We start from the raw sequence: 27,280 nt of genomic DNA, 5'->3' as shown, positions 1-27,280 counted from the left end.
TTATATGCTCTATTAAAAGGAGAAATGTAATGCAACTGCACTGTGACATTCTAAGGTTTTTATTTTAGTGGATTTTGCCAATTTTAATTTAATAGATTCTCAAAATCGAATGTGTGTGGGAGGAGAAAGAATTCAGAGGCTGACAGAACAACTCAGCTTTTCCAGGGCTATTTTGAAGTTGCCTCCCTTATTCTTTTCCGTCTGCTTGGCAAACAGTGTTCCTTGCTAATGGACATTGTCAAGGGGAAGAGAAACTGCTTTAATGTGTAAATCTGACAAAGGTCAGCTTATGTTCCATGGCAGCTCCAGTCCTACAGAGCTCCAGTGCTAAGTGGATAGTCCTTGGCTCTTGGCAGTGGATTGTAAGCCACAGACGGAGCACAGGATTAAAATGGTTTGAACTTTAGCATTCTCAAACTGGAATTTGAGACTGAAGGTCAGTCTTTTCCTGTTGGGTGCCCTCGATGTGACGAGAGGTGTGACTTCCACGCGTGCACCCCTGTTTGGTGGGAGCAGAGTGGTGCTGGGAGAGGGTGTTTTTCACACCGGCGCGAGCTCTCTGCTTTGGACAGAGCCTGAGAAGAGCTGGCCGGGCGGAGGTGGGAGGCTGACAGTGGTATCCATTTCTAGTGCCATGACAACCAGTTCGAAAGCAATAATGGAGCAAAGGGGGTTTTTTAGGCGTTCATCTGTCTCTGTTTAACTGGCTCCTCTTTATTGAGTTTGCCATCTGGTTTATCTTTCCACTAACGGCACATCCGCGGACAGAACGGTCCTTAAAAGCGCATCATTTGGTACCTAATTTTAAGTGGATAATTTTGCTTTTAAGAGGAATTAAAAAAATACTGGATCGATTACTGGAAAACGGAGAACGTTAGCTCTGTGTATTATTTCTGTTTGTATGCCCAGACTTCAAGACTTACAGTTTTACTATTGACAGCACAATACCAATACCTAAACTGCCTAGGAGGTTGAGCAGCTCTGACAGTGGAGACTCTTCGGTGTGTTCTGTAATATTTCTGTTCCTGTGATTTAAACTGAGATCATTTGTCTTAAAGGTCATTGAGCTTATCCTCTTCCCAGGCTGATTTGTTCCACAGTAACCAGCTCTGCTTCTGAAGGGCCGCTGTGCTTTGCAGCAAGGAAAAAAATCTCTGGAAACAAGGTTGGTTTTTTTGCAGCACCTTTTAATATAAAGATTTGACAAACAGGGTTTGGTTCTGGTGCTTTGCAAGGAGACGAGTCTGTAGAACAGCTTCCAGTTTTCTCAACACAAATGTGAAGATTTTAATGTTTTTAATTCCCTCCTTGTAGCAATGAGAGGTGCCTGCTTTGTGTTCAGTCTCCTTCACCCATTTATTTATCTTTTGTTAAAGTTTGGTGCTGAATTTCTAAGATCAAACATTAACGTTGCAACCTTCTGTTCTCACCGAGTCAGTCGCCGGGGTCATTTGCACACCCCCAGCATTCAGCTGTCGGGTAAGGGCAGCTGCTTTGATAGAAAAGACATAAAAAGGAGTGGAGGGGAAAAAAGGAAGTGTTTGCTCAGTTGTGCAAGTTCTTTTGTGTTTTCTCATGTGAACATGCAATTTACTTCCTTAAAATTGCTGGTGTAAGTTAAGCCTCGGAAATTTCTCTTTAATTTACGCTGAAGGAAAGGGCAGAGCCATAAGTATGTGACCCCCTCAGTGCTGCCCAGTGCATCCTGTCACTTCACCCCAAGTCCCCACCCGAGCACAAGTTCAAAGTGCTTTGGTCTGCAGGGCTCACTCAATTCAGGGCAGATCGGTAACATTTGAAAATTGCAGTCTAAGATCTGTGAACCTGCTCAGAGGCACCGGCGTGGCAGGGCAGAGGTTCAGTGGACAGCTACAGTCTGGGCTGGACTGGCTGTGTGGGTCGAGGACAGACCTCACTCTTGATCAGAAGTCTGGTAGCAGCCACCAAAATTAAACTGATCTGGTTACTTGTGCAAAGGGAAGCTGGCTCAGGGGTGGAGTTCACAGTGCTCCAGTGCTGCACCGTGTTCTCAAGGGTCCCTGCCACAGGGGTGAGTCCAGAGGGCACGGGCTGGCCTGGGTACCAGTTTTGCAGTTCCCAACTTCAGCTCAACTGTGGGAATTTATACAAACTCAGGACAGGGCTCTGAGCCACCTGATATAGTTGAAGATGTCTCTGCTCGTTGCAGGGGAGTTGGACTAGATGAGTTATCAAGGTCCCTCTCAACCCAAACAATTCTATGATTCTATAAGCCACACAAGGATCATCCCTCCTTGATGATGCAAAATGAGAAAGCTACTAAACATTGCTTACATTGCTTGCAATCTCTTGCTACACAGTCTGCACCCTCTGCTCCCACCACATCGCAGCGTGCAAAAGCTTGGTGGTAGCAAACAGCCCAGTTGCATTCTGAACTATCAAGTAACCAAACAACTAGTTGTTAAATCAGCTCTTTGGACCGACATGGGATCAAAGCAGAGTTCATGTACTGATCTGATGCCCCAGACTGTTCTATTAACGTTTCAGGAATAAATACCTCAGGGTTTGTGTTGGTAGTTTTGGAGCAGATGAAGCAAACCGGTGGTTCAGCACTCTTTTTTATATCATCAGCAAGTTGATTTAAATTGAGTGTACAGAGTTGGCTGCATTCCTCTCATGAGTTGCATAAAAAGTTTGCTAAATCGAAGTGCCAGAGCTGTAAAATCCTGCTGAAGGGACTGTTTCCAAAGATCAGTGAGAGGAACAGTTAAACTGTGACCGTGGCAGTGCATGTGTGACTTTTGTCCTCTTGGCTTTATTTTAGTGACAGTAGTAAGAAGTTTTGCCTTACAGAAGGGAAAAAGCATTAAGACTCAGGAACATAAACCACATTCCCTTTGGCACTACGAGTTCTCTACCTCATAGACAAAATATGATCAGAGTGCAGAACAAATGGCAGGTGTAAAATATTTTTAGAAAAATCTTGGCGTGCAGTGCAGACATCCCTCAACCCCCATCCTTTATTCTGTCAACTTTCGTTTGTTAGGAACAATCTGTAGTATCAAGGGCTGCAGTTCTGGTGGAACTCGCTGTAGTTTTCATTTGTAATTTAGCACTTCAGAGGCCTGAAATCAGAGCTCCTCTCCTCTGAGCGCTGGGACACTGTTACATTTAAACAGTCTGTCAGCCACGGAGCTCATTGCACCGCTTTCCCCTGTCCCCTTGGCCTCAAGATTGCCCACAGCATAAAACAAAAGAGGACTCTGGGAATGTAGAGCCTTAATTATTTTTTAGTGCCCCTGTGAGCTTCTCTGAGAATTTTATATCAAATGGCTCGTGAAGTTAAAACCAGCCCTGGAAACCCACCTTTTTTTCCTTGGCAGAATATAGTCATTCTCTTATACACCCATAACCCTTTCCCATGTCTTTTCTGCCTCCCACAGAACCCTCAGAAGGACCGACTAATGTGTTGCTCCCTTTGTTCACCGCCTCTTTTTACTTGCTCAGCTGCACCAGGCTTTCATGCTGCTCTTTTTTTCACCCAGACTCCACTTCTGTCTGACCTCAGCTCTGAGTTGCACAGTGCTGGGAACTGCTGTGCCATGGGAGACTCGGCACACCAGGCTCCAGCCCCCAAGAGGTGCCCTCTCCCTCCGCCCCATGGGCTAAGCCTGGCTTGATTTCACTTTACAGACATAGTGTAGAGAACTCCTGAATGTCAGGACATGGGGAAGGGCTGCCTTAGGTGCTCACAGTGCCACAGACCTGGGTGAATTTGCTGCTTGGGCAGCCTTGGCCAGGAATGCAACCGCCCAGGAGTTTTGAGTCACGCTGATGGAAACGAGAGGTGGCAGGTTAGAGAAGAACATGGTATCGGGGATGACAACTCAGGCACCCCAGATCTGACTGTGGGCAAGGCACTGCCCTTCTCTGTGTTGTTTCCTCCTCTGTCTCCATTGAAACCCACCATTAGCAAGTGTCAGACATTAGCTGGCTATCACTGGCTGTTTGCTGTCAGTAAGGAACTTCATCTGGTTCCTTTGTGCCACAGGTTCCTTTTATTGCCTTCATCAGGTTCCTTTTATTGCCTTCAGTCTCTGTGGCCTTGGAGCATCTTCTCCATGGTACAGTTCACTTAACGTGGATTAGGTGACCTTTACATTTTGAAATAAGGCATGCATAGAAAAGTGAGGCACTGGATCCTCATTGTCCACGGTACGTGGAGTCTGATTCATCCACCAGCGGAGCAGAGGGCCTCTGGAGCAGTGAGATCTCACATACTGACTATTGTGATTCTCTAAAAGAATGTCTGTGGGTGTTTCTATAGATATGGAAGTATATATTCCTCCAGTACAAATCATGTGAAAATTTTGCACCAGCCCACTCACTGAAGTTGCTGCTGGTCAAAATTAGACTTGCAGACAGATTTTACAAACTAAAACAAATTCCCCTTGGATTTTTGTTAGACCCTAACATTGAGCATCCCATGTGCCAGCACAGAGACAGGGCTGCTGGGCTCTGCCACGGCCGTGCTGTGAACTATGAATCTTCCACAGATTGCTTCAGCCTGGCCAAGAGTAGTTTTGATGTTTTTAATCCCATACTTGAGCCTTTAACTCCCTGCTGAGTCCCAGATGTTGTAGATAACTGCAATGTATTTTTGAAGCACAGGAGTTTTGGTCTGTCTGTGTCTCTTGGGGTTAGCTGGGTACATCCAGCACCTCTCTTTGCAATTTAGTGGAAGAGTGCAAAATTCCCAACTACTGTGGAAAATATTAACACCTGGGGCAATTACCTACTTTGCAGCTATTTGAATATTGCATATTGAATCTCATATTTATTAGCTGCTTTGAGACATAGCTCATATTTTAGTTGAGAAAAATTGCTATTTCATTTTTGAGTAACAAATATGGATGTTCTCCACTTGTGCCTTTAGACTGTTACAGAGCTGTCCTTAAAGACTCATTTCAGTATTGCCAAACCAAATCACTCGAGAAATTGTGATTCAGTCTTCCAAGAATATTTTAGAAATGATGAGGTAATCAGAAATAAAAATCCACCTCCCACCATATTAATTTATCTTCTGGGTGTAGAGTTAAACAGATTTTAGAATTTTCTAGCTTTTCTCCACAAGTCCACTAAGAAACTTAAATTTATGGGAAAATTTAGGTCCTTAGGAAACCACAGTTCCTCTGGAACTGTCACTTCACAGGAAACAATATCGAAGGGTTAGTGATGAGCTCAGAAGTGCTGGCAATTAACCACAGCTGCTTAATGGAATCTGATTTCTAAGTGACACAGAAGGACCAAGACCTACCAGTGCCCTCCTGCACGTGCACTTTGCATGACAGATTTGACAGGCTGGAGGCAACAACTGCAGGCAACACCTTAAATTAACATGTGCAAACTGATAAGGGGCAGAAACACTCGGTAAGAAATCATCCACTGCACCTCTGACCTCACACTCCTGGCCTGCAAGGAAGGTCTCCAAAAGTGCTGCAAAAGGCAATCTGAGTACTAAAATTCCTGACTCCAGGATAGCAAATCACACAGATATTGATTGCATGTTACATTATGATTTTTGCTACCACCAGACATCCCTAGGCAATAATTATTCCTGTCTCTCTCACCCTCTCTTTGTGCCATAAATGACATTATCAGCTGTCCTCTGGCAAGCATCCTCCCTTTGATCAACAGGAACCAATCACCCTTTCTCTCAAATTGCCTAATTCATTAATATAATGAAGTTTAACTCAGAACAATTATTCTCAACCTGTATTTAGCTCTAAGGTTATTGCTTCTATTTCAGACCCAAGGCAGCCCAATGTGCCTGAAAGCATGTGTAGCTTTTCCAAGTGCTCCAGCTGACCCAATAAACGGTGTCCCCTCTCCCTGCCCTTGCCTCACTTACATCTTGCACCATCCTCTCTCTGATGCCTCTGTGCTTGTTCCTGCTCTGCTGAGCCCACAAATAAAGGCACAGCCTCGAGGAGCTGCTGTGGGAGGTGCTCCACTGGCCCAGTTTGGAGGGGGGAAGCACAGGCATCGTGTGGTGGAGCTGCTCAGTCTGTAAACCATCCATCCCACCCCGCCTCTGCCGTGTGGCAGGGACTGGTGGGAAGTGAGTGAAGCTGCTGGTGACACTGCAGACCAGGGAGCAAGGCTGACCTGATGATCATCTCGTTAGATGGTACGCACTTGGGGGTGATGAGCTTTTGGAGGTCAGTAAAGTTGTCTTTCATTTTTTTGTTGGTGTCTCTGTGGTTTTAAGAATTCAGTATTTGAAGTCATTTACCTGCCCAAAATCAGATACCAGAAGACCTGGTTAAATTCTGCATTTGCCTCTCATCTCTATGAATCAGTTCTTCTTCCAGTGTTCTCCTGTACAGCCTCTCTTACCTTGCTTAGTCCTTGAAATTCCTAGGTTTCCTCCTCCTGATTTCTCTTCAAGGTCTTCCTTGAAGACTCGCTTTTCTTAGTTTTCTTCCCAAACCAAGCTGTTCTCCCCCTCCTGCTTGCCTGAGGTCTGTGCCTCACCATGTATAATTTGCAGTGTATTATCTGATGGAGACTGTAATCTCTCCAGGGCAGGGCTGTGTCCTGCTCCGGACTCACAGTTGCCTGTTTTACTCTACAAGGCTGAATAAGAAGGACAGAAATAGAAGAGTACACAGACACTCCCAAATAAACTGTGCTTTGTGATCTGTGTTCCAGAAACAAGTGCAGGAACAATTGTTGTTAGTAACATGGTTTATGCTGTACCACTGGAGGCTTGGGAAGCAGTAGATCCTTTAGGCAAAGAAACTTCCTTTACAAAGCATTTGTGGAACGTATTTATCTAAAAATACACGTACATATGGTAGAGAATAATGTTTCTCTGCTGATCTATAGTTAATTATCAATGGCAACACAGGACTAAAATTTTGTAAGCAGTCATGCTGTAGTAATATCATAACTCTATCCCTTTCCTTCTCTACAGCATCCCAAAGCCCTTCCCAGGCTGATTTCCTTGGCCTCTGCTGCTGCTGTTGGAAGAATCCTGCTCACTCAGCTCTCCCACCATGCCCATCAAACCTCAGAAAAGGAGGATGGATGGGAAGGAGGATCACCCTGCTCACATAGAACAAAGGTGAAGGTGGGGAGGGAAACCTTAACCAAGCAGTAGAGACTTCTGCCTTTAGCCACCACTGAAACTTCCATCTCTGCATGTGCTGGGGGTAGGGCGCAGCTAATAATGCATTTTAAAATACATTTTGGTCTGAGATGTCCAATGAGTTTGGCTTTTTGATGCCTGAACATATGGACTCCATGTACTTAAATATCTCCCTGACAGAATTAGACAGCGAGTGCTGTGTAAGAGGAGACGAGGATCGCCTGCAAGGCTGACTTTGAGATGCCTCTCTCCAAAACCCAGAGTGGTTAGAGCTGGGATTTTGACTTTGCCTCTTTTCCAGAGAGATCTGGGGCCATCCAGCCCAACCCTGCTGCTGGGGGCATTGCTGCAGGGTGGCAACTGGCCCATTCCCTCTCCTGACATTTGCATTTGCTCGAACAAAAGGCTCATTCTGGCTGGAGCTGTGGCCGAGCTCTCGCCCCGTCCGGTTCCCAGTTGCTTTTTGGAAAGAGCTGTGCAAGAGTGCTCAGTTTGAGCACTCCTGTGGGGCACTGTCAGCTTGGATATTTTGGTATTTTGTCGTATATAAAAAGATGTCTGTGTTATTTGCAAGCCAGAATGGGGTTGTTTCCCTTAAGGATGTTTAGGATCACACAGCTCTTACAGGCAGAGGGGAAGATGTTGGGATTAATCATATAACTGCTGCAGTTATCTTTATCCAGAGCCTTATCTTCCACTGCCCGTTAGAGGTCCTGAACTTGAGGGCTGTATCTGATCTCCAGCCTTTCCCATAACGACATTTATGCAGGCAGGCTAGAAGACAAAGGGGAGCCCAGGCAGTAGAACCTCTAGCCAGTTGTTTCTTTCTTTACTTATTTTTGTTGGTTTTTCTTTCAAAACCACTTGATAAATCGTTCTGTGGAGCAGAGGAGAGGTAGAGGAGCCACCAGCCAGGGATGAGGTGAGCCATGGACTTTGGCACCACGAAGGCTGGCCTTATCCTCCTGTGAAATGCACCATCCCTTCCACAGCACAGGAAAAGAGAAAGTTTTATTTGCTTTCCATCCCTTCAATGTCCTGAGCTTGGTCAGAATGTGCTTGAACTGGGGACAGCTGCTTTATGGGATGTTTTAAAGGGATCTGATGTCGAGTGGGACTAAGCAGCAGTGACTGGCACTTAATGTAGGCAGGGGCACAAATCCTTTCTGCTGGGCATGGCCTGGGCTGTGCAGTGCCCACAGTGAAGATGTTAATTGATGTGCAACACTCAACAGCATCCCAGCAGTACTGGGACAAGCCAATTGAGACAAAATTAAGGAAAACTGGAAATTGGTCGCTATTATTTGTAATTGTAATTACAAATTTGTAATTTGTAATTAGAAACAGACCCCAAAAGCCCACCAAAACCCACTGGAATTACCCTGATGATCCCTCTGCAGTGCAGTCAGCCCAGGGTGAGAGCTCTGTGCGGGCATTTTCCTGCTCTAAATGTTGTTTGCACTTACAGAGGTCAGGTGCTGGGAGGCCACTTGCAGAGCAAATGCCTTTGCTGTGCACCTTGTCCCCGTGAACTGGAAGAACCTGAAGGACTGGTGAAATGGGGACCTGCAGCCAGCTCCTGCCAGGATTCACTTGGGGGGTTGTTCTTTCCTCTGTCCTTCCAGAAATGAGGGAACATTTGCCGGGAGGTGCCTTTCCCCGTGGCAATTGGCCCACGAGGCTGTGCTGAGGCACGGCTGGGTCTAGGATGCACTAAAAATATATGTGACAAGTGTAAACATTGACTTTTGCCAGGGTGGGAGTGTGTCTGCCCAGGAGTGCCAGCGCAGGGCAGTCAGTGCCACTGGGTTCTCTGGTGGCAGAGGAGAGGGGGACACACGGTGTCTTCCTCCGGGTTGTTGTTTTAAAAGCAATTATTTAAAATTGTGGCAGCTTCACACACTAAAACTGCAGCTTTTCCCTAATTGTGGTAGCCGCGTTTCAACAGGTGGAGGAAGAGGCTGGAAAGGGGGAGATGAGGAAATGAAGAAACAGGAAGGACCAATCGAGGGGAAAATGCCTCCACCTCCTCCCTCCTCTGCCGGGCTCTTTTCTTCGTTTCGTTTTCTTTTTAAGGCATAAAAGCGAGCATAAAAATTAAGGAGGGGGTATCCTGAGCCCCTGCGTGTGGCGGAAGGCCCGGCACAGGGGACAGGACAAGGTGACACGGCGGGTGCCACGTCAGCAGCTCCTGCCCAGGGCTGCCAACAAAGGTGGCCATTGAGAGCGACCGTGTGCGACTGCTGGGGAGCGGGGCTGGAACACCAGCTCGGTTTGGCACAGGCAGCTGATGAGCCACGTGAGCATCTCCTCCTCCTCCTCCTCCTCCTCCTCTTCCTCTTCTCCAGCAGAAGGTCTCCGGGGTGTCTGGGGAGCTGCAGGTTGTGTGAGAACTGTCCCGCGTTGGAAAAGGGCTCCCCCAGGTGAACGAGCAACACCCACCCGAGCGCCCACAAAGCAAACAAAACCTGCTTTTCCCCAGCCCATTCACTTTTTTTTTGGTCAGCTGAGAACGCAGCAGCAGAATAAGGGAAAACAGCTTTTTATTCCTCTCCCTTGCTGACTCCAGCCAGCTCCAGGAGGAATGAATAAAATCGTTTTGTTTCAAGGCACTTCTGCTCCCAGAGCATAAAGTTACTCAGCATTTACAGGACCAGGTCACTGGAGATATTTTTATTTTGTGTCTATTTTGCTCTGCCTCAGAGTGATGTATTGTGGATGCTTCCAGTTAACAGTGCCTGAATGTAAACAATGCTTTGCTCCTATTTACAAATCAAAAGAGACTTTTTTTTTTTCAGTTATGTTTGCAAAACTGTATTCACGTTCTGATTTTTTTTATGCAGAAATGAAAGCACCTGAACTCCAGGGCAGGGGGGGGGTGTTTGGTGAGCACAGGGTGTAGGAGCCTGGCTGCACCATGTTATATAAACAAACTGGTGGTTTTGAAAGCAGACCTAGAGGAGTTTGAAATGCATTTATTTAAGCAAGGAACCCATCTGCTCCTACCAGTAATGGATTCGTGGAGCAATCGTGTGTTTGCTCAGCTCACAGGCCACTGGGTTTTACATATGTACATGATTTGCACCAATCAACACATAACATAGACACATCTGGAACACAGGAGCCGTGAAGACAGAGATTGAATAGTGACCTTGTTAACACCTGGCAGTGTTGGATCTTCTAGGTAAAACTATATTTTTTGTGTGTGTGTGTCAGTGTAGCACAGCTGGATTGAGGATCTGCCCCTCCTCACAGCACTGCCAAGGACGTGGTGGTGCATTTTGATTCTGGCTCTGGAAATAGGGAAAAGAAGGTTTCATCCAGCCCTTTATATGGGAAATATGTAATGGGAGCAAACCCCAAGGCTCTGCCTGGAAAAGCTTTTCTGATCCCTGGTGTCCCTGGTCCCTGTTTCTGGTTACCTGTCCATCTTTCACAGCTTCCCCCTGTGGTGGCACCTGAGGCTCCAGAAATGCCCCATCTCTCCAGAAACAGTTCTAGCAGCAGCACTTTTCCCATCACGCTGGGGAGCACTCGCAGAACTCAATCTTTGCCCCGGAGTCTGATTTAAAGAGCTGTGCTCACCCAGCAAAACCCAGGGGCTGGTTTGGTGATACGCTCCCTTGAGCAGGCTGGTGAGAGAAGTGGAGGCCAGGAACTTCAATTTTATGACCTTGTAATGCCCGCAGGCTCAAACCCGTGACAAAAATCTTGCTGGTCAAGGCAATCACTAAAAAACAGGAGAAAGGAAAAAAAAAGAAACCCAGCCAAACCTGTCCTCTGTCCAGACTGCCAACTAAACAACCCATGAGCTGCAATAATTCTGCAAAGATGCTCTCAGGAGTGTTTTTTACTGTGAAAGTTGTCATAAATAATAATACAGAAATGCATCTGTGTGTACTTTACAAAGCAAGGAAGAAATTTCTTCCTCTTCAAGCCCATGGTCTGTGGATAATTTGTGAACAAGAGGAGCAGCTCCATCTATCTTACAAGGGGTTTGTTACAAATCATTTGCTCATGTGTAAATCTTCCTGCCAGGGCAGGAGCAGCAAATCCTCCTTCAATTTTTGTCTGCTGAAAAACTTCTGTAGCTAAACATGAAAAATTGGATCTATAAGTAACAGGTGTAGAGGTGCATTTTGGGATGAATGTATTCCTGGAGCCTGTGATGGAGGGGCTGTGACAGCCTTTATGAGGCATCTGCTGGCAGGATTTCTGGCTGGCACACAGTGCTGAGCAACAAGGGCTACTAATTTCGCGGGGAAACAAAAGCCAAGATAAAAAGACCATCTCCAAAACCCTCGTCCCTCCCAGGACACCTACAGGGAGCAGGCAAACAGCCACAACCCCAGGGAAACGCGTCAGAGCATCCCAGCTTGGAGAAAACTCTTTCAGAGCTCTCGGGAGTCCCTAGGTGGCAACACTGCTCCTCTAGACCCTCCCGGGAGCCTTGTCCTGGCACAGAGATCGCTGAAAGCTCCTGCTTTGGAAGTCCTGTGGCTGAGACCTTAAACTTCCATTCACAAAGAATTGTGAAAGAAAGAGTATTTGTTTAATGCTGGTGGTGGTGGCAAAGGAAAGTGTAGACCTGTGATTGCTGCAAGGCTCTGCCATCTGAAGGCAAACCAAAAGAACAACCAAAACACCTGTGAATTTGTTTATTTAAAAGAAATAACAAGATTTTGAAGCTAATTTTGTCAGGAGACGTGACTCATGATCCCTAAATGCTTTGGGTTGCCACACTTGGATATTTCTGTAACCCAAAGAACAGCAAGTGACAACTGCAGAAAGGTGGGTAAATAATCCCAACCACAGACATGGGCTGGGCAGCTGAGGACAAAATGCCCACCCACCCTGCTCCTGGTGTTTGTTTCAGGGGAAAAGCACCATCAGAGACCCAACAGATGAGGAGACTTTGGTGTAAGTTCTGCTGATGAGGTGACCTTTGGAGCTGGTACAGTAAAAATGGGGGATTGCAAATATTATAATAAAATATACAATTTGAGTTTCATCCCGAGTTATTTACCTGAGTCTTACACATCTGTTAGTGATGATAAATTACAGCAGAAACAGAGAATTTGATTGCAATATTACTGCAATATTCACTTTTTGGATGATCTGCAGGTCAAATATTATCCACTGAAGTAGTTAATGAATAATTTTGAATAACTGGACCAATATCTTTAGCAACTGTGCAATCTGCAAACAGGGAGAGAGAAAGCCTCAAATAAATTATACATTGTGGCTTTTCCCTGCAGCTCTGGAAATGGATTTGATTGCCTTATCACACTCCCCACTAGATATTTTTTTCCCCCTCGATAAACCTAAAATCTCTCCTCCTGTTTTACTAACAAGACAAGGGCGAAATCAGCGAGACAGCTTGGCGGGGTGTTGTAGGTGCTTCCTACTTAGAAAAAAATAATAATTTTACTAATAAATAATATAAATTACGCAGCCAAGTGTCTGCGAAACGGTTAAATTAACCGGGGCGAGGCCAATCCAGCCGCAGCGGGAGGATGCTGCTCATTAAGACGCGGATGCGGTGCCTGCGTGCGGGTCCCCCCGCCGGTGCCACCGGCGATGTCGCGATGCCAAACGCCATCTCGTGTCGGGCGCTGGGAGCGGCTGGAGCCTCCTGTCCCCGTTTCCAGCCGTCTGACGTCATGTCACTGCTGAGGGACAGGGTCTCTTTTTTTTTTTTTTCCTTTCGTACTCCAAATATTGCCAAAATAGGAAGCTGTGACCGTGTGAGGAAGACCTTGGGTCATGCTGGGGCCGCGGTGGGTGCAGTGGCTGTGTGTGACACTGCTGGGTGCCAGAGCTGGCTGTGGCTCCTGTGGTTAAATTCTGTGTTGGGCACTGCGGGGTGGAGAACCTGCCCCTGCCTGTTTGTACCGTCAGGGTGGTGAGGCACCGGCACAGGCTGCCCAGGGAGGTGGTGGATGCTCCATCCCTGGAAACATTCAAGGGCCAGGTTGGACAGGGCTTGGAGCAACCTGGTGTAGTGGAAGGTGTCCCTGCCCGTGGTCTTTAAGTGATGGTCTTTAAAGGTCCCTTCCAACCCAAACCATTTGATGATTCTACAGTTGTATGACGTGGCGAGTCCTGCTGAGGTGGTGAGACCTGCTCTGCCCCACAGCTCTCTCTATAATACCCTGGTTGCACCTTGCTTTCTGTTCAGGGATGGGGGGATTTGGCCAAGGCATCGTTGATGCAGTAATTGTGGGGACCCTCTGAAGAGACTCAGGGCTCCAGAGCTGGGTTTGTGTCCGTGCCTGTTGTCCCTCCTGCAGCCCAGTGTGCTTGTGGGGGCAGCCAGAGGTGAGGACCATGGTTTAGAAAGATCTGACTTTATGGAGCTGGGACACGGGTGAGATTTATCTGGTGATCTTAGGATCACCAATAGCAAGTAGCATTGTCTTAACAAGGCAGTAACCAGTCCAGCCTGAGCATGTGTCAGTGCTGCTGGGATTTTAAGGTGTCCAAAAGTTTTTGTGCATGTTAATGGGAGTGTTGCAAGTCGACTGTTGCTGGTGCTGTTCTGAGAGGTGAAATGTGGATGATCTGCTCAGGCATCTGTGGATGCCTGCACAACAGGGGCAGGCTGGACCAGCCACCCTGCTCAGATCTATATGTGGATCATCTAGGCCTGGAATGGGAATGGCTTGTTTACAGCCAGGACTCACTTTCCCCCCATGTATATGATTAAATATCACATTTCATCTGCTTTTTTATTATCCTTGCTTTGGTATTACTATGCCCTCCTGCAACTCCTCACAGTCAGCTTGTGTTTTTGCAGCCCTAAATAACTTGATCTCAGCATTAATCTTCATAACCCACCTCTCCCATCCCTCTTCCAGACCATCTCCACCTTGCACAGGTCCCCTGGGACGCTGCCGATGACTTCCCTTCATTCTGAACACTGACCTTTTGGTCTCACCCTTCTTTCCAATGTTTAAACCAGTTGTTGGCTCAGGAGACTCCTGCACCTCTCCCTGCAGGACAGCTAAATTACTTTAAAGGCCTTGGGTGAGGAAGTTAGAGCTCTAAGGCCTTGATCCAAATCAACTCCATCAGCTGGGCCATCTCTGTCCTTGTGATTGCTTCAAAGAAAGTGTTACAGAGCATCACTTCCCTCTGTTGAAGTCCACAGACTCTCTCCTCCTTACATCCTATTTAGCTGTGAGTTTTATCCTCTCTTACAGTTTCTACCAGACTCTCTGAGTTTTCATACCCAGACCCTGGGAACCCTCCTCTAAAATTAGCCCCGTGTTTGCCACCTTCCGTGCTCTGGTCCTGCCTCGGACTGAAGCAAAGGTTATCTGCTGCAGTTAATGGTTAAGCAATGTTTTAAGTACTTTTACCCTTGGGTGAAGACCTTCTGATCCAGGAGATTTATGACTGTTTTTCTGTTTATTCCAAGCAGTAGAGGAAGCCATGTCCTTTACACGTGTTACAACCCCCCTCTTGGTTCAAGGGTGTGAGGAGCAGAGTGGAGAAGGAAGAGAAGGCACAAACCCCTTTATGGTAGTTCCTTTTTGTGAGAGTTAATCTCGTCCAACTACTGTACTGTAATACCAGTTTAAGGTGAAAAAATGCTCCCCCTCCCTCCTCTAGATGAATCTTTTTTCTCCAACCTTCTCCTTCCCTCCTGCATGTTTAACCATCGCTGGGACACACGAGAGGGGGTAGGAATTGCCAGGTGGGACAAGAGCTGGTCCTTGGCACGTGCAGGTCCTGAGGTTTGGAGAAGACCCCCAACACCTGCTGTCTGGGCTGGCACTGGGAAAAGTTGGCTGGGAAGAAAGGTGGATAAAGGGATGGGCAGAAAGGAAAACACCAGAGTTGGAGAGTTTCCTGACTGGAACCTGACCCACCTACCAGCCTTTGGAAGACCTTCCATTTGCTTTCTAAACTCTCAGGCCCAAATGTCATATCGTTTGCCCAGCCATAAATAGCTGTGAATTAAACAAACTGTGCTGCTTTTTTGGCTAATAGATAATGTCCTCTAGTGCTGCAGCCTTATCTTCATATCCCACTGTGTTTGCATTGGAGATCAGGAGCTCAAGCTGACTTTTTTTTTTTCCTCCCAAGATTTAAAGAGCTGGCAGAACATTCATTCAGTTGTGCAACCTCCATTCAGAGAGGTTCTCAGATCCTGGGCATGGGGCTCATTTTTTGCCCTTTGACAGCTGCTGTAAATCAATACAGCGGGTGGAGGTCACTTGTAGTCAATCAGTAACCAGCACAGGCAGAGGGCAAAACACTCAATATTTGGTATGAAAACAGGCTCTAAGCTGGAAGTTCTTGCCCAGGTGACATTTTCACAGCCATGCCTTTGGAAACCTGGCTCCGTCCAGCCTTGGGGGAGGTACAAGCCTGGCCATGATATTTTCCTGGTAATTATCTACAGGGAGAATTTCCCAGCACGTGCACACGAACGAATTACAGCAAACCAGGGCACAAGGTGCTTCAGGTGGAGGAAGTGGGTCTTGTGGTGCAAGGTGCTCATTTGGTGCCAGCTGGATTACTCCTCCTTTTTTGCAGGAAATCATTAAGTGTTGGCTGAAGCCATGCATGACCTTCATCACAACCACTTCTCTCAGGAACTGAGACCCATGGCCAGGGGGTAATTCTTGCAGGGGTCCCTAATTCCCTTTAAAACAACTGGGAACTAAGCTCTTAAATACCTTTGCCGCCTGAATCACATTGCACTGGCGTCATCACTTCTGATTGCTCCTCATTCTGGAGCCGGTTGCCCATTAAAACTTCTGCCTGACCTCATCTCGAGCCCCTGCAATGAGAACACGCTCAATTTCCTCTTTCCTTTGACCTCGGCGGCTCCGGGCTCGGCGCTGATGCAGGATGTGCCTGTGAGTAATCACCCAGCCGGCTCCCCGTGCGTGCAGCTCCCGTGCCCCGGTGCCCTGCCCCGTCAGCTCTCTGACATCCCTGTGCGCAACCTGGACGTGCTCCTGCGGGCCCCGTGCTGCAGCCACACGCCGGCACCTCGCTGCTGCTCTTTGTCCCCTGGTAACAGAGCGGGGCTGCCCCTGCTGTTTGCACAACCACCCGGCGCTCCTGCTCGGATCCCTGTGCTGGGCGGTGCCCGCCGAGCCGCGGGATTTGCAGATTCACGTGTCGCACTTTTTTCACCTTCGCTCCAGGCTGGGAGGTGGGCACGTTGTGCCAAGTGTCCATCGGATCCGTCCCAGCGCCCCTGGGAGCTCCTGCAGGTCTCAGACCCAGCTACTGGGGGTCTGCTGCCTTGATGCAAAACGTTGTCTGTTGGGCTCAATGATCTTAGAGGTGTTTTCCAACCTTAAGTTCTGTGATCCTCTGTTGCTTCCCAGGCTGGTTGTCTCTGTGAAATGCTGCTTTTGTGGTGTCCACACGCAGAGGAAAGGTTTGACATCAGCCACTGGCCATGGCCACGGGGCTTTGCAGGTGGCATCCTTCCTCCAGCTCTTCCCTGGAGCCTCACAAGGGCACTGGTGCTCCTTGCCAGCCTGCTGGCATGCAGGGAAAGGAATCAAGCAGGTTTTTTCCCTTTCTCTCTCTCTCCTGTCATACATTTTATGCAAATTTTAAATACTGGCGCTTCCTTCCAGCTTTCTGACAGCCTGAGAGAGGGACCCCAGAGAGCAGGATGGAACCTCAGCTTGTGAGCAACACAAAAGGGATTTTCTGACCAGGAGCCGCATGCACGTGCCCATTGTCCCTGTGAAGGCTGGAGCAACATCCTCCAGTGCCAGTCCTGTGCACCGGCATCCCCGGGCTGCCAGACAGGTCAGACTTGAATTTTAGGCTTCTTAAGGGTTTAATAAAAGGCTGAACTAAAATACTAGCTGTGAGTGGAGAGCTGAATTCTTCAAGGTCAGAGGGTGGAGAAGGTGGGGTTAGGGTCAGTGCTGTGCCATGGGGAGATGCAGTGCTCCCAGCATGGCATGGGATGGTTTTTTTCCCTGGCAAGCAAACAAAGGATGCTCGTGGCACTGCTCCTTCTGCCCCAGGGAGCTGTGGTGGAGCACAGCCCTGTGCACCCCGAGGGGCTCAGAGGATGGCTCAGCTCTCCTGGTGTGGCTGGGCAAGTCCGTAGGTTTGGGCAGGAGCTACAGAAGGGTGGCTGTGCTGTGTCTGGGAGCTGGGCTGGGCTGTCCAGTGACCATCTCACTGCACCACGTTGGAAAGCTGACCCAGAATGTCCCCCCAGAGTGTCCCCTGTGCAGGTAAGCCCTCACACATTAGGCCTGCATACCCAAAGGGGGCTGGCAGACACATTGTGCCTTTTTTGGCTCTGGGTCTCAGCACCTCAGACCACTTGCACACTGGCTATTTTAAGTGCCTGCTGTCTTCCCAGAGGATTCACCAGGAGAGAAAGCCAAAAGGGCACTTTAGAGCCCAGGCTTCAGCGCTGCACTGCGCTGGCTGGAGCAGCAATGAACGCTCTGCTTTCAGCTCTCAGCTACGTTTGCATCCCAGCTCTTCTGGAACAAACAGCTACATGTCTCCCGAGCCATTTTAACACTCCCACAGTTGCAAAGTCCTTTAGCTTTTGGGGAAAAAAAAAAAAAAGCCGTATAAACCCTGTATCTATTAAACCGTCATCCTCTGAAGCCTCTGTGTTAGTGTGGCAGGAATGTGCCACTTTCTACAGCTTGCTTGGAAAATGACAGGTGAGCCAGGGGAGCAGCAGCACTTGCCACAGCCCAGGATGACCCGGAGGAGGTGCCAGCTGCTCTGGAGGGCAGCAGAGCCAGCATCTCCCACCTGCAGAAAATGGTCTTCACAAGAACATACACAAACATTAAGGACCTTTAATTGAAGGGGGTTTTTTTCCACATGCACTTAGGAAAGGTACAACAGAAAACCCAGCAGGTATTTTCTTGGTCAGCAAACGTGATCCAGACTCCCTCCCACTCAGCTGGGACTGGGAGGGACTCACAAAGGACTGGAGATTTAGATGCACTCCTGTTGTGGAAACATTTCGGACATAACCCAAGCCCAGACCACTGGGAGAGGATCCTAGTTCTCCACCCTGCTGTGGTCCCTGTCTGTGGCTCAGCTGCAGGTGCAGGGCATGGAAAGCCTTCAGGGGAACCAGAGCTGGACTCACGTTCAACGCCGTTTCCCTCATTGTTAGTTTTCTTCCCTGCAACGACCAAACACCCAGCATGCGCAGGCTTTGGGGGGTCTAGAGCCTTGCACATCATGCTGAAGCCCAGGATCTGCCTGTTGTATCTCCCTCCCCAGCCCTTACCATACCCAGCCCCAACACACTCCTGCAAAAGCCGCCATGTGCCCATTGCCAGGCACCAGCCTCGGCCACCCCTCAGCGATCCCATTAGATGGCACCACGGGGCAGCGTTGGCTACACCTTCTTTCCTTCCTTCCTCTCCCCCAGACGTGTCTTGACACTGCTCCAGCCCTGAACTGGCTCTTTGTGCAGGGCAGCAAGCTCTGAGCTCCACCATAGTCACTTGGCTGAGCCTGTGAAATGAGGAGCGAGGACAAGGCTCGCCACACTCACCCCTGTTCCCTGCAATCACAGTCCTTAGCGAGGCAGGATGTTTCCAGGATCAGCCTTTTCTTTATTTAAGGATTTTTGCACAGGCAAATGTTACATTTTTTTGGGCACACAGAGGTTAAAATGATCGATCCTATGTGTCTGCACGCGCTCCCCCCGCCCCAGCCCATGCTGGCTCTCCCAGGGAATTTATCCAACACATATATATACAGTGGTCTGGTAGAAAGTGTTTTCTGAGGTTTTGAAATCCTCTAAAAAGGCTCTAAAAGGCTAACACTGATAAAAGCCTTTAAAGAGTGTCCGCTCTGTCTGCCTGTGTCTGTGCAGTTCGGATTCAGCAGCTTTGTGTCTGCCTAATGCAGTTTGCAGGCTGTGTATTGCACTTTCCTAGGCTGAATCTTGTTCTGACTCCTCTTGCTTTGCTCTCCCATCTATAAAAGCAGGATTTCTACTGAAAATAAGCAATAAACTGCTGCGTATGCTCAGGTGGAAAGCATTTTCAAAAGCAAGACAGCACTCTGCTGTCCTTCTGCCTGGGACTTTTTGTGATAGACAATAAATTGATTGAAATTAAAATAGGGAATGAGGGTGTTTGCTGACCTTGTTCTGGTGACAGAAAAGTCATTTCAGGGTGAGACTGTGCCTTGAGCTTCTACAGGGACCTGTTGTCCTGGGCATAGGATCAAGGGAGTTTTTCCTCCAGAAAGGATTGCAAGATAGGTAGTAGTTGCCATTTAAAAATGAGGTTTTTAAAAAGAAAAGGGACAATTTCAATTAAAAGAAGCAAACATAATGCATAGGTTGGTTAAATGTTCACAATTGTAAATACAGACAATAATTTACAGGCTTTTCTCTTGAAATATTAGTGCTGCTATAAGGAGCCAAGCATGTGACTTACTTACAACGACATACCATCGCATTTCCAGACTGAAAACGAGACAGATTAAATTGACATTATATATTATTTAGCTGTGTACCAACTAGCCAAACAAACACTATGAATTCCGTCATTTATGATGGAAGCTACATAAAAATTGCATAATTACTGCAGTGAGTCACCTATTTAAATGGCACTCCTATATGGACGAATTGATTTCAATGCAAGATTAATAGCCTTTTGCTGCTGGTTTACGTGCTTGCCAAAGACCAAACTACGTTGTTGCTAAGCATCATTAGTGGATTAAAATAGGGGCTCTGCATAATTCCTACGGTGTACCTTCAAACAGCTCTTTAGTTTGTGCACTATAGCCTAGCTCTTGTTAGCCCTACGTACCACACGGAGCGGGGCGGCCGACACGTGTGAGGGGGGGTTAATGCAATCCCAGGAACTCTTTCAAAAGCTCGCAGGTTTTCTTGTGGATGACTTCGCGGAGCTTGCGCACGCGCCGGATGCTGGAGGTCCCCACAAAGCTGTCTGGCTGCAGCACAGCCATGCCGTTGTGGACATCCCCCATGATGATGAGCTGGCCATCCACCGTGGTCATGTTGGGGCACGGGCAGCTCCAGTCCATGTTCAAGAGCGTGATTTCTAGGGGTTCCTTCCCCAGGAATTTTAATCCCATTTTTTCATCCTTGAGAATCTCCTCCACCGTCACCAGGGCGTGTCCCGAGTCTTGGTCTTCGGTGAGCTCCGTGATGCGGCCCAGGATGACGAAGTCGCTTTTGCAGAAGCTCGTCACCAGCTTCTGGCGGGGTTTGCAGGCTTTGCAGTGCGTGTTCTTCGGGAAGGGGCACATCTCCTCGCAGGCCTCCCGGCTCTCGAAGTTGTTCTCGTTGCCTCCACACCCGCCGTAGATGAAGGACTGGCACTGCTTTGTCAAGCTGTTGTAGGCCCACCTGGGCTCGTAGGCCTTGCAGTGGCCTTGGAGGGCTGGCAGGTTGCAGATGTTGATGGGGCCGTTCATGCACGTTAACATGCAGCTCTCGTAGGTCTCAAAGTGGTTGAGGTTGCTGTTACAGTTCCCATAGATGAAAGTAAAGCAGTTGTTTTTCTTTGCATCATAGTACCACCTGGTCTGCTCTTCCCCGCAGTCTTCGCTGTCCGGTTGCTTCAGGCACTCATCGGTTGGGAAATGTGTTTTGTTTTGGGAAGCCTCTTTGGATGCAGGTTCTCCTTTGATGACTGACAAAGGGAAGTCAGCCCTGAGGAGGCCACCGCTGTTCTGGGCGGTGCAGGTGTAGATTCCTGCGTCCTGCAGCTGCGTGTTGTAAATGACCAGCTGGGCGATGTTGGTGACCACGACGTTCCCTCTGACGTGATTTGGCCTCATGATGACTTTGTCTTTCCCATCGACCTGCTTCTCCCACGTGATCTCTGGCTTGGGTCTCCCTGTAACGTCACAGAGGAAGCTGACGGTCTCTCCCACGTAGACAGACTGATGGACGGGGTTGTTCACGAGCGCGGGCGGCAGGATGTCGACGACCGTTGTCTCAGAGTAGGCAGTAGTAGGGCGAGCTGTTGTTTCTGGTGGGATAGGGCTGGTGTTTGGCCAGGTGAGATGGTACCTGCAGGTGACCACGTTCAGTGTAATGCCTTTGATGCAAGCTTCTGCATCCATGTAGCACTTGTTGTAGTAGGTGAGCCCGTCGGAGGCGCAGGTGAAGCTCGGCTCCTTCTCACACCTGTCCTTGCACTTGCAGACGGGCTGCCCATCCCAGATGTCGCACTCTGAGCCTTGCTGGATGCACATGAAACGGTCACAGGTTGCCTCCTTGGGCATTCCCACCGGCCCCTTTTTCCCCTTGACGTCCATGTACCGAGCGGCCACACAACTCTTCGTTCCACAGACATTGGGGCAGCACTTCTCGAAGGTCTCGCACTCCTGTGGGGGAGGAAAACAACCCAATCGTTACTGGGGACAAAGTAAAGGCCTTTTTAGAGACCCAGCAAGCAGACAGCCCAGAAACTCAGGGGACCTCGTCTGCCACAGATATCTGTGGTCTGAAAACGCAGTGTTCCCACGGGCAATGAGTAGAAACATCTCCTCGGCATCGCCCAAGAGGTGTCTAAACACACTGGGGGTTCTGAAGTGCTTCAAGAGAAGACTCTCTGGAAGGAAAATGTAATTCTGTTTCTTAAACACAAACCTCATCCTAAGTCTTTACCCCAGAGTCACATGGACTGCTTGACTACCAAACCAACCACCCCCCTTCTGTGCTCTCCCAAATGCCTGAGGACAAGGCCTGAGAAACAAGAGCGTATGGAAAGTCTTATCATATGGCTGTAGGCAGTAATCCTTCTTATTTTCCACAGAAGTATGTAAAGTATTATTTGAATTCCCTGAGACTAACAGCCTGCTCTTGGAGGTGAAACTGCCAAGGATTTGTAATTGTTCACATTGTAGAGGAAATAATAGAATATCTCAAAAGTAAGGTAATTCTTGCTCCAAAAATAATTTTTCTATGGTATTTAGAAAAACAAACCCCAAACAGATCATTATGGCTTCTCTGTCCTATTTTAGTCCTATTTTCAAATGCAGCATCGCTCTTCTAGTGATTTATTACACCCCGCCTCGGCTACAGTCAGCTCTAAATTGTGGTTAATTTTAGCAGAATTTTCATCTTCTGTGCAGAAAAGGTATTTGATACGTGTGATCACGGCTGCTGGGCTCTTATGGATTACTTTAAGGTACCATGAACACTGTTACCATGTGCCCAACAGGTCACACTTCCACTGTGTGTTAAACCTCTACAAGCCCCCTGAAATCCATCAGCTGTCTCTGTAAGTGAGGAGACAACATGATTTTTAGGCTACCAAACTAAAGAGCTTCCCCTGAGTCCAGTATCCTTTCCTTATTGGGAAAAAGATGACCTAATACCAGAACTCTTTCCCCATTTCCAGCTGCACATTACTGGGTTTCAGAAGCAAAGCTAGAAACCAGGATGGGTGAGGTTTTCAGCTGGGGTTAAGGAGTGTGGTGGCTTGGCAGAGTCCTTGGCTGCCTGCAGACCACTCACTCCATCTAAGGTGCCAGGACTCTGTGCTGCCACAAAGTGCATATTTGTAGCCACTGGCTTCTGGCTTTCAGTTTTTGACCAGTAAATTATTAAAACATTGTCATCTGCTGCTGGGGTTTTGCGAGTGTTTTAGCATTCATTGCTGCACCTGGTAGTTGGAACAGAGGAGGCTTATTTGAGAATGGCAGAAGTAAAAAGAGCACCTTCATTCCTAACACATGGGATCCATCTGAGCAAATGTCTTTGTTTACTTATGACCAGCATTTTTCTCTGGTTTTTTACCCTTTTTAGCATTGCAGAAACAACCTGGCTACAGAGCACAAACCCAAACACTTTTTTTCATCACAGTACGTGTTCCTGTCAGCCAGGTTTGGGCTGCAGGAGCTTTGTCGTGGGACATGATGTAAGAGGCAGGACAAGCAGGTATTTTCAGATGCCAGCTTGAGCTGGCAGTGCTGACAGGTTGAAAAATGAATTTTGGGGTTGTAAGCTAAACACATTTTGAGCTGGGAGCATCCCACAGAACATCTGCCTGGTCATTTTAGCCATGCCCTGTTCTGCACCCCAAGCACCCTTTGTGCTTCAAGTGCAGCAAAGGCTGATGATTTGCATGTTAAATCAAACAATTTCATACAGGATTTCTCCCAGGAATATAAAACATTGATGATGGCCACCAACAACAAAGAACACGGTGACACTGCTAAAATACTACAGACTGGCCCCAGTGCATGCTGAGTGCTGGAGTATCAAATTCAGACGGTTCTTTTGACATGAAAGCAAGGAAAAGGATCAAACAGAGCGAGCCCTGTGCCCACATCAGCGTAAGTGACAACTGCCACACACCTCCCTGCTTAACAACAACTCATCAAACCTTTTCTATTTTATATAGGTCACAGGTCAGTTAAATACATGCACTGTCTGCACCGAGTCCTGCACGGTGCCAGTGCCCTTCTCATGGGACAGGCAGAAACAAGCCCCCAGACAAGCCCCCTCACCGCCCGTGACGCAGAGACACAAAGATGTGCAGCACTCACCAGGTCAGCGTCGCACTCTCTCTTGCAAGTGCTCTGCGCGTCGACCCACAGGTTGGGGTTCATGTCATTGGGGCATATCCCAGCGTGGGAATACCGGACTGGGGGCAGAGCTCTCCCTTTCAGAGAGACCTCCAGAAGCAAGAGGACACTGCTCTTCCCCAGCAAGATCCACATCCACCGAGTGAACAGCACCAACAACATCTCAGAACTTCTCCAGGGCAGTGGCAGTGTCCGAGCTGGAAGTAGTTCTTGCTTGCTTGGGGTTGCTTTTTTTTGGCAAGCCTTAAATTTTTGAGGAACCCAGATGCACCTGACCTCAGTAAAAGCTTCAGCGAGCTCCTCTGCTGCCTCTGTCGATAGTGCAGTTTGGTCTGGACCTCATTGGATTAAAGGTCCTAGGAAGTTATCCCCTTATTTTAAGAGAAACGCTACTAGTCTGAGCAGAGTTAGCTCTATTTATACCCTGCCTCTGTTAACAAGTCAGAAAAAGTAAACTTGATTTCTTTGACAGGCACACGCTTCCTATGTCCTGGTGGCAGTCAGACAGATTTGTTGCAAGAAAAAAAAGCTGGAAAGAGTTCAAAAGGCTGGAACTGGCATGGTGGGACCCCTGCATGTTTCTGAATGCAGGGAGGCCTTCTTAACCCCTTTAGACCTAAAGTACTTCCCTATGCTAAGAATGGCATTTACTTCTGAAAGGGGACTTGTCTAAATAACACGGACCCGCGGTCAGGGGATTTCCCCACGGCAAGGGGCTGCACAATCACTTGCTAAAAGGAATAAGTAATAGGATTGAAGCAATTAAAGCCAAAATATCATATTTTAACAGAGGAAGTAGGGGAAGAAATAACTTATTTAAACGTAGGATTGACAAAGCAGAATGTCTTCATAACTTCTCCCGGGGCTCCTCTGGGCTTTTTTCTTCTGTGGTGGGGAGATTTCCAGGATGCCAGGTTTAATGCTGCCCTCCAGCCCCACCAGGAAGATGTTAAAAGTGTCCCTGAATTCCTCTACATTTCCTGACAGCCAGATCCCATTGTACAGTGCATTGCTGACCCCTTTAACAGCAACAACAAAAAAATAGTAGAAGTTCAACACTATGGAAACCTGCATAAAGGAATGTACAGCATTTTTGCATTGGGGGGTGGGAGGGAAACTCAGTCAAGCTGAGTTCCTCATTCCCTGATTATTACAGCAAGGGGCTGATCCTGCTCGTGCTGAACATGTGCCAAAATCCAGAGATGAGTGGCAGAAGTCCGAGTTGCTCAGCACCTTCCAGGATTAGAGCCTCTGGGCTGAGTTCTGGGCCAGCCTGGGTGGGCCCTGTGTGTTGCTAAGAGCCTCCTGGGAGGATCAGGTAAGTTTGCATCCCACGTGGGGGTTCTGCAGGGCTGGAGCAGCAGCGCTGTGCCTGGGGAGGAGGGAAGGGTGTGAATCCATCCCGTGCCCAGCGCTGGGCGCTGCAAAGGTGACAGAGCAAGGCACAGTCAGCCCTTACTTTTCTCCCTTGGGTGTATTAAAGCAGGGCTGGTTTTCATGGCTGAGTTTGGACCTAATTCTGCCGAGTGATGATGCTGCAACCAGTACAACCAGCAGTGAACTGGGCCACCATGGGGCTCCTGCTCCTCCCTTGGGGCCAGGCAGCAGAGCGCAGTGGCCCGCTGATGTTTCCCAGGATCGCCTCTGGAAGAAAGGGAGGGCAACCTGGAGCTGACCTGCCCTTGGCTGTGGCATTTCTGTGACAACCCCGGGCTTATAAAAGGGGCTTTTGCAGTTCTGATTTGTGTGCCTGCATTAACGATATGCACAGTATTTGAATTTCATGGGACGTGCAGGGCGAAGTTGTCCAAATTAGCTATTTATAAGGAGCGAAGTCAACTGCCAGGCAGCAGTTTGCAGTTGATTTATTCTCCCTGAAACTTTAGAAACCTGCATGACACTTGTACAAAGTGCGGCTGTGTGCTAAATGTTTTATTCAGTACTTGTTTACAAAGACAAACGCAGCACCCTGTGATGCCTAAAAAAGCCAACCAAAAATGACACATTCCCAAGAGGTACTTAAAATTCTTACAGCTCTATTAACAACAAAATCACATGTATTAGTGGTTCTGTTGGCTAAACAAAGACACTTTATATTGTAAAACTCACTACAGATAAGCTTTGAAACGAGCTGTATGTGGGTCTTGGGGAGTGCAGGTATCCTGGGTGCTGGGGAAGCTGCTGTCATGACCTCAAAAGCCACTGTAGGTGCAGGGAATTTTCCCTTGATCCACGGCATTGCCATGGATGTGATTTTCCCTTGCCATCTTGAGCCTTGTGGGGCTGTTTTACCCCCTTACCTGCTGGGCCAGAGGTGGGTCTTGCAGCCTCCATCTCCTCTCCTGGTGCCAGAAAGCCACCTCCTTGCTAGCTTTGGCCATGTTGAATGAGAGACCCATTTGTGTGGATCCACCATTCCAAGGAGGAAAAAAATAACACTATTTTATTTTTTTCCCTTGCCAGACCAAGGATCCCTTCCCCAGAGGCACATTTCAGCTGTGGGGGAGCAGAGTGGGGCTCTGAAGAATCAGACACTGGTTTGCATCAGACAGACAGAGCTATGTCCTCCTCCATCCAGAGGGATATTCTCCAGGGACAGGCAAGTCCCACTGCAGCTTCTGCTTTCAGGCTCCTAGGTATCATGTTCCTGGATCACTCCCTTGGCCACCTGAACACAGCCAGGAGAGAGGAAAACACTGCCATAAATCTCCCTGTGAATGCAGGCAGGCAGCTCCTGAGGGCAGAGGAGGCAGTGAGGACTCCAAGCAACCCTTGACAGCTGCCTTGTCCCTGCCAGGACATCCTAGACGTGCTGTTACCCAACCTGAGGAGCACATCCAGGAGGGACACCACAGGCTACCCTGGGCTGGCTCAGGGACAGCAAGGACTCTGGTTGTCCCAGCATGGACAGCCAAGCTCTGCCTAATGCACTCACTGTCTCCTCAGTTTCATTAGGTTGTTTTCTTGCCTGGTTTAACTTAGTTGAACTCCGCTGACCTCAGTGGATTTGACTGGGGACTCCAGAACAACACCAGCTAATGCCAGCTGTGAATCAGGGTCTCTGTCAAGGTCCCTGGGTACAGTTTCTCTGTTCCTCCTTGTTTATAAAGCACTGTGCATTTTTTCTTTAATATAAGCAATAAAGGAACCCTCATTCTCCATTTCTATGAGCAAATCTATTACGAAAACCAAATTTATGGCTTATCTTCTCTCATCCATGTCAGATACTGATGTGATAAAGATCTTCCCAAATGAGATCCAGCCTTAGAAGGAACCCCACTACTACCCAAAAATCCCTCTCTCTGATCAAGATGTTGAACTGAGTCTGCTGGATGAGGAGCTGGGATGAGCTTCTCTGGACCTCAGGTGGACAAACCTGAGCCCTGATGGCACAAAGACAACATCCTGGGTCTGCTCCCAGCAGTGAGGACATGCAATCTCTGACCAGCCTGTGCTCCACAGATGTCCATCCACCACTACACACCAGTCCCAAAAAGCCCTCCTAGGATGCCCAGGATCCTAACTGTTGTTGAGGTTTTTTGTAAATTGTAATTTCTTTGCCTTTTTTCTTACTCTTGCTAAGCTTCTATG

General features: G+C 48.1%; 1 protein-coding gene and 1 long non-coding RNA gene across 4 annotated transcripts; one reads left to right on the top strand and one right to left on the bottom strand.

The window, feature by feature from the left end:
* Window positions 1–1,056: 1,056 nt before the first annotated feature.
* LOC116796134 lies at window positions 1,057–27,280 on the top strand. 3 transcript variants are annotated; one of them, XR_004360274.1, is made up of 5 exons: window positions 1,057–1,165; window positions 5,789–6,169; window positions 6,959–7,108; window positions 23,506–23,653; window positions 26,153–27,280. It is a non-coding gene; the product is annotated as an uncharacterized LOC116796134 (long non-coding RNA). The 3 variants fall into 3 exon arrangements; XR_004360273.1 differs by having other exon boundaries at window positions 23,506–25,007; XR_004360272.1 differs by lacking the exons at window positions 23,506–23,653; window positions 26,153–27,280 and having other exon boundaries at window positions 6,959–8,285.
* On the bottom strand, window positions 19,148–21,469 carry WFIKKN2 (WAP, follistatin/kazal, immunoglobulin, kunitz and netrin domain containing 2). The gene has a single exon (XM_032706488.1). It carries the CDS (start codon window positions 21,410–21,412, stop codon window positions 19,970–19,972), a length of 1,443 nt encoding a protein of 480 aa, XP_032562379.1. The 5' UTR covers window positions 21,413–21,469; the 3' UTR covers window positions 19,148–19,969.

This window comes from Chiroxiphia lanceolata, chromosome 19 (assembly GCF_009829145.1).
Source record: "Chiroxiphia lanceolata isolate bChiLan1 chromosome 19, bChiLan1.pri, whole genome shotgun sequence".
Classification (NCBI taxonomy): domain Eukaryota; kingdom Metazoa; phylum Chordata; class Aves; order Passeriformes; family Pipridae; genus Chiroxiphia; species Chiroxiphia lanceolata.
Note: the sequence above shows the minus strand (reverse complement) of the source record. Positions and strands in the feature narration are given on the sequence as shown.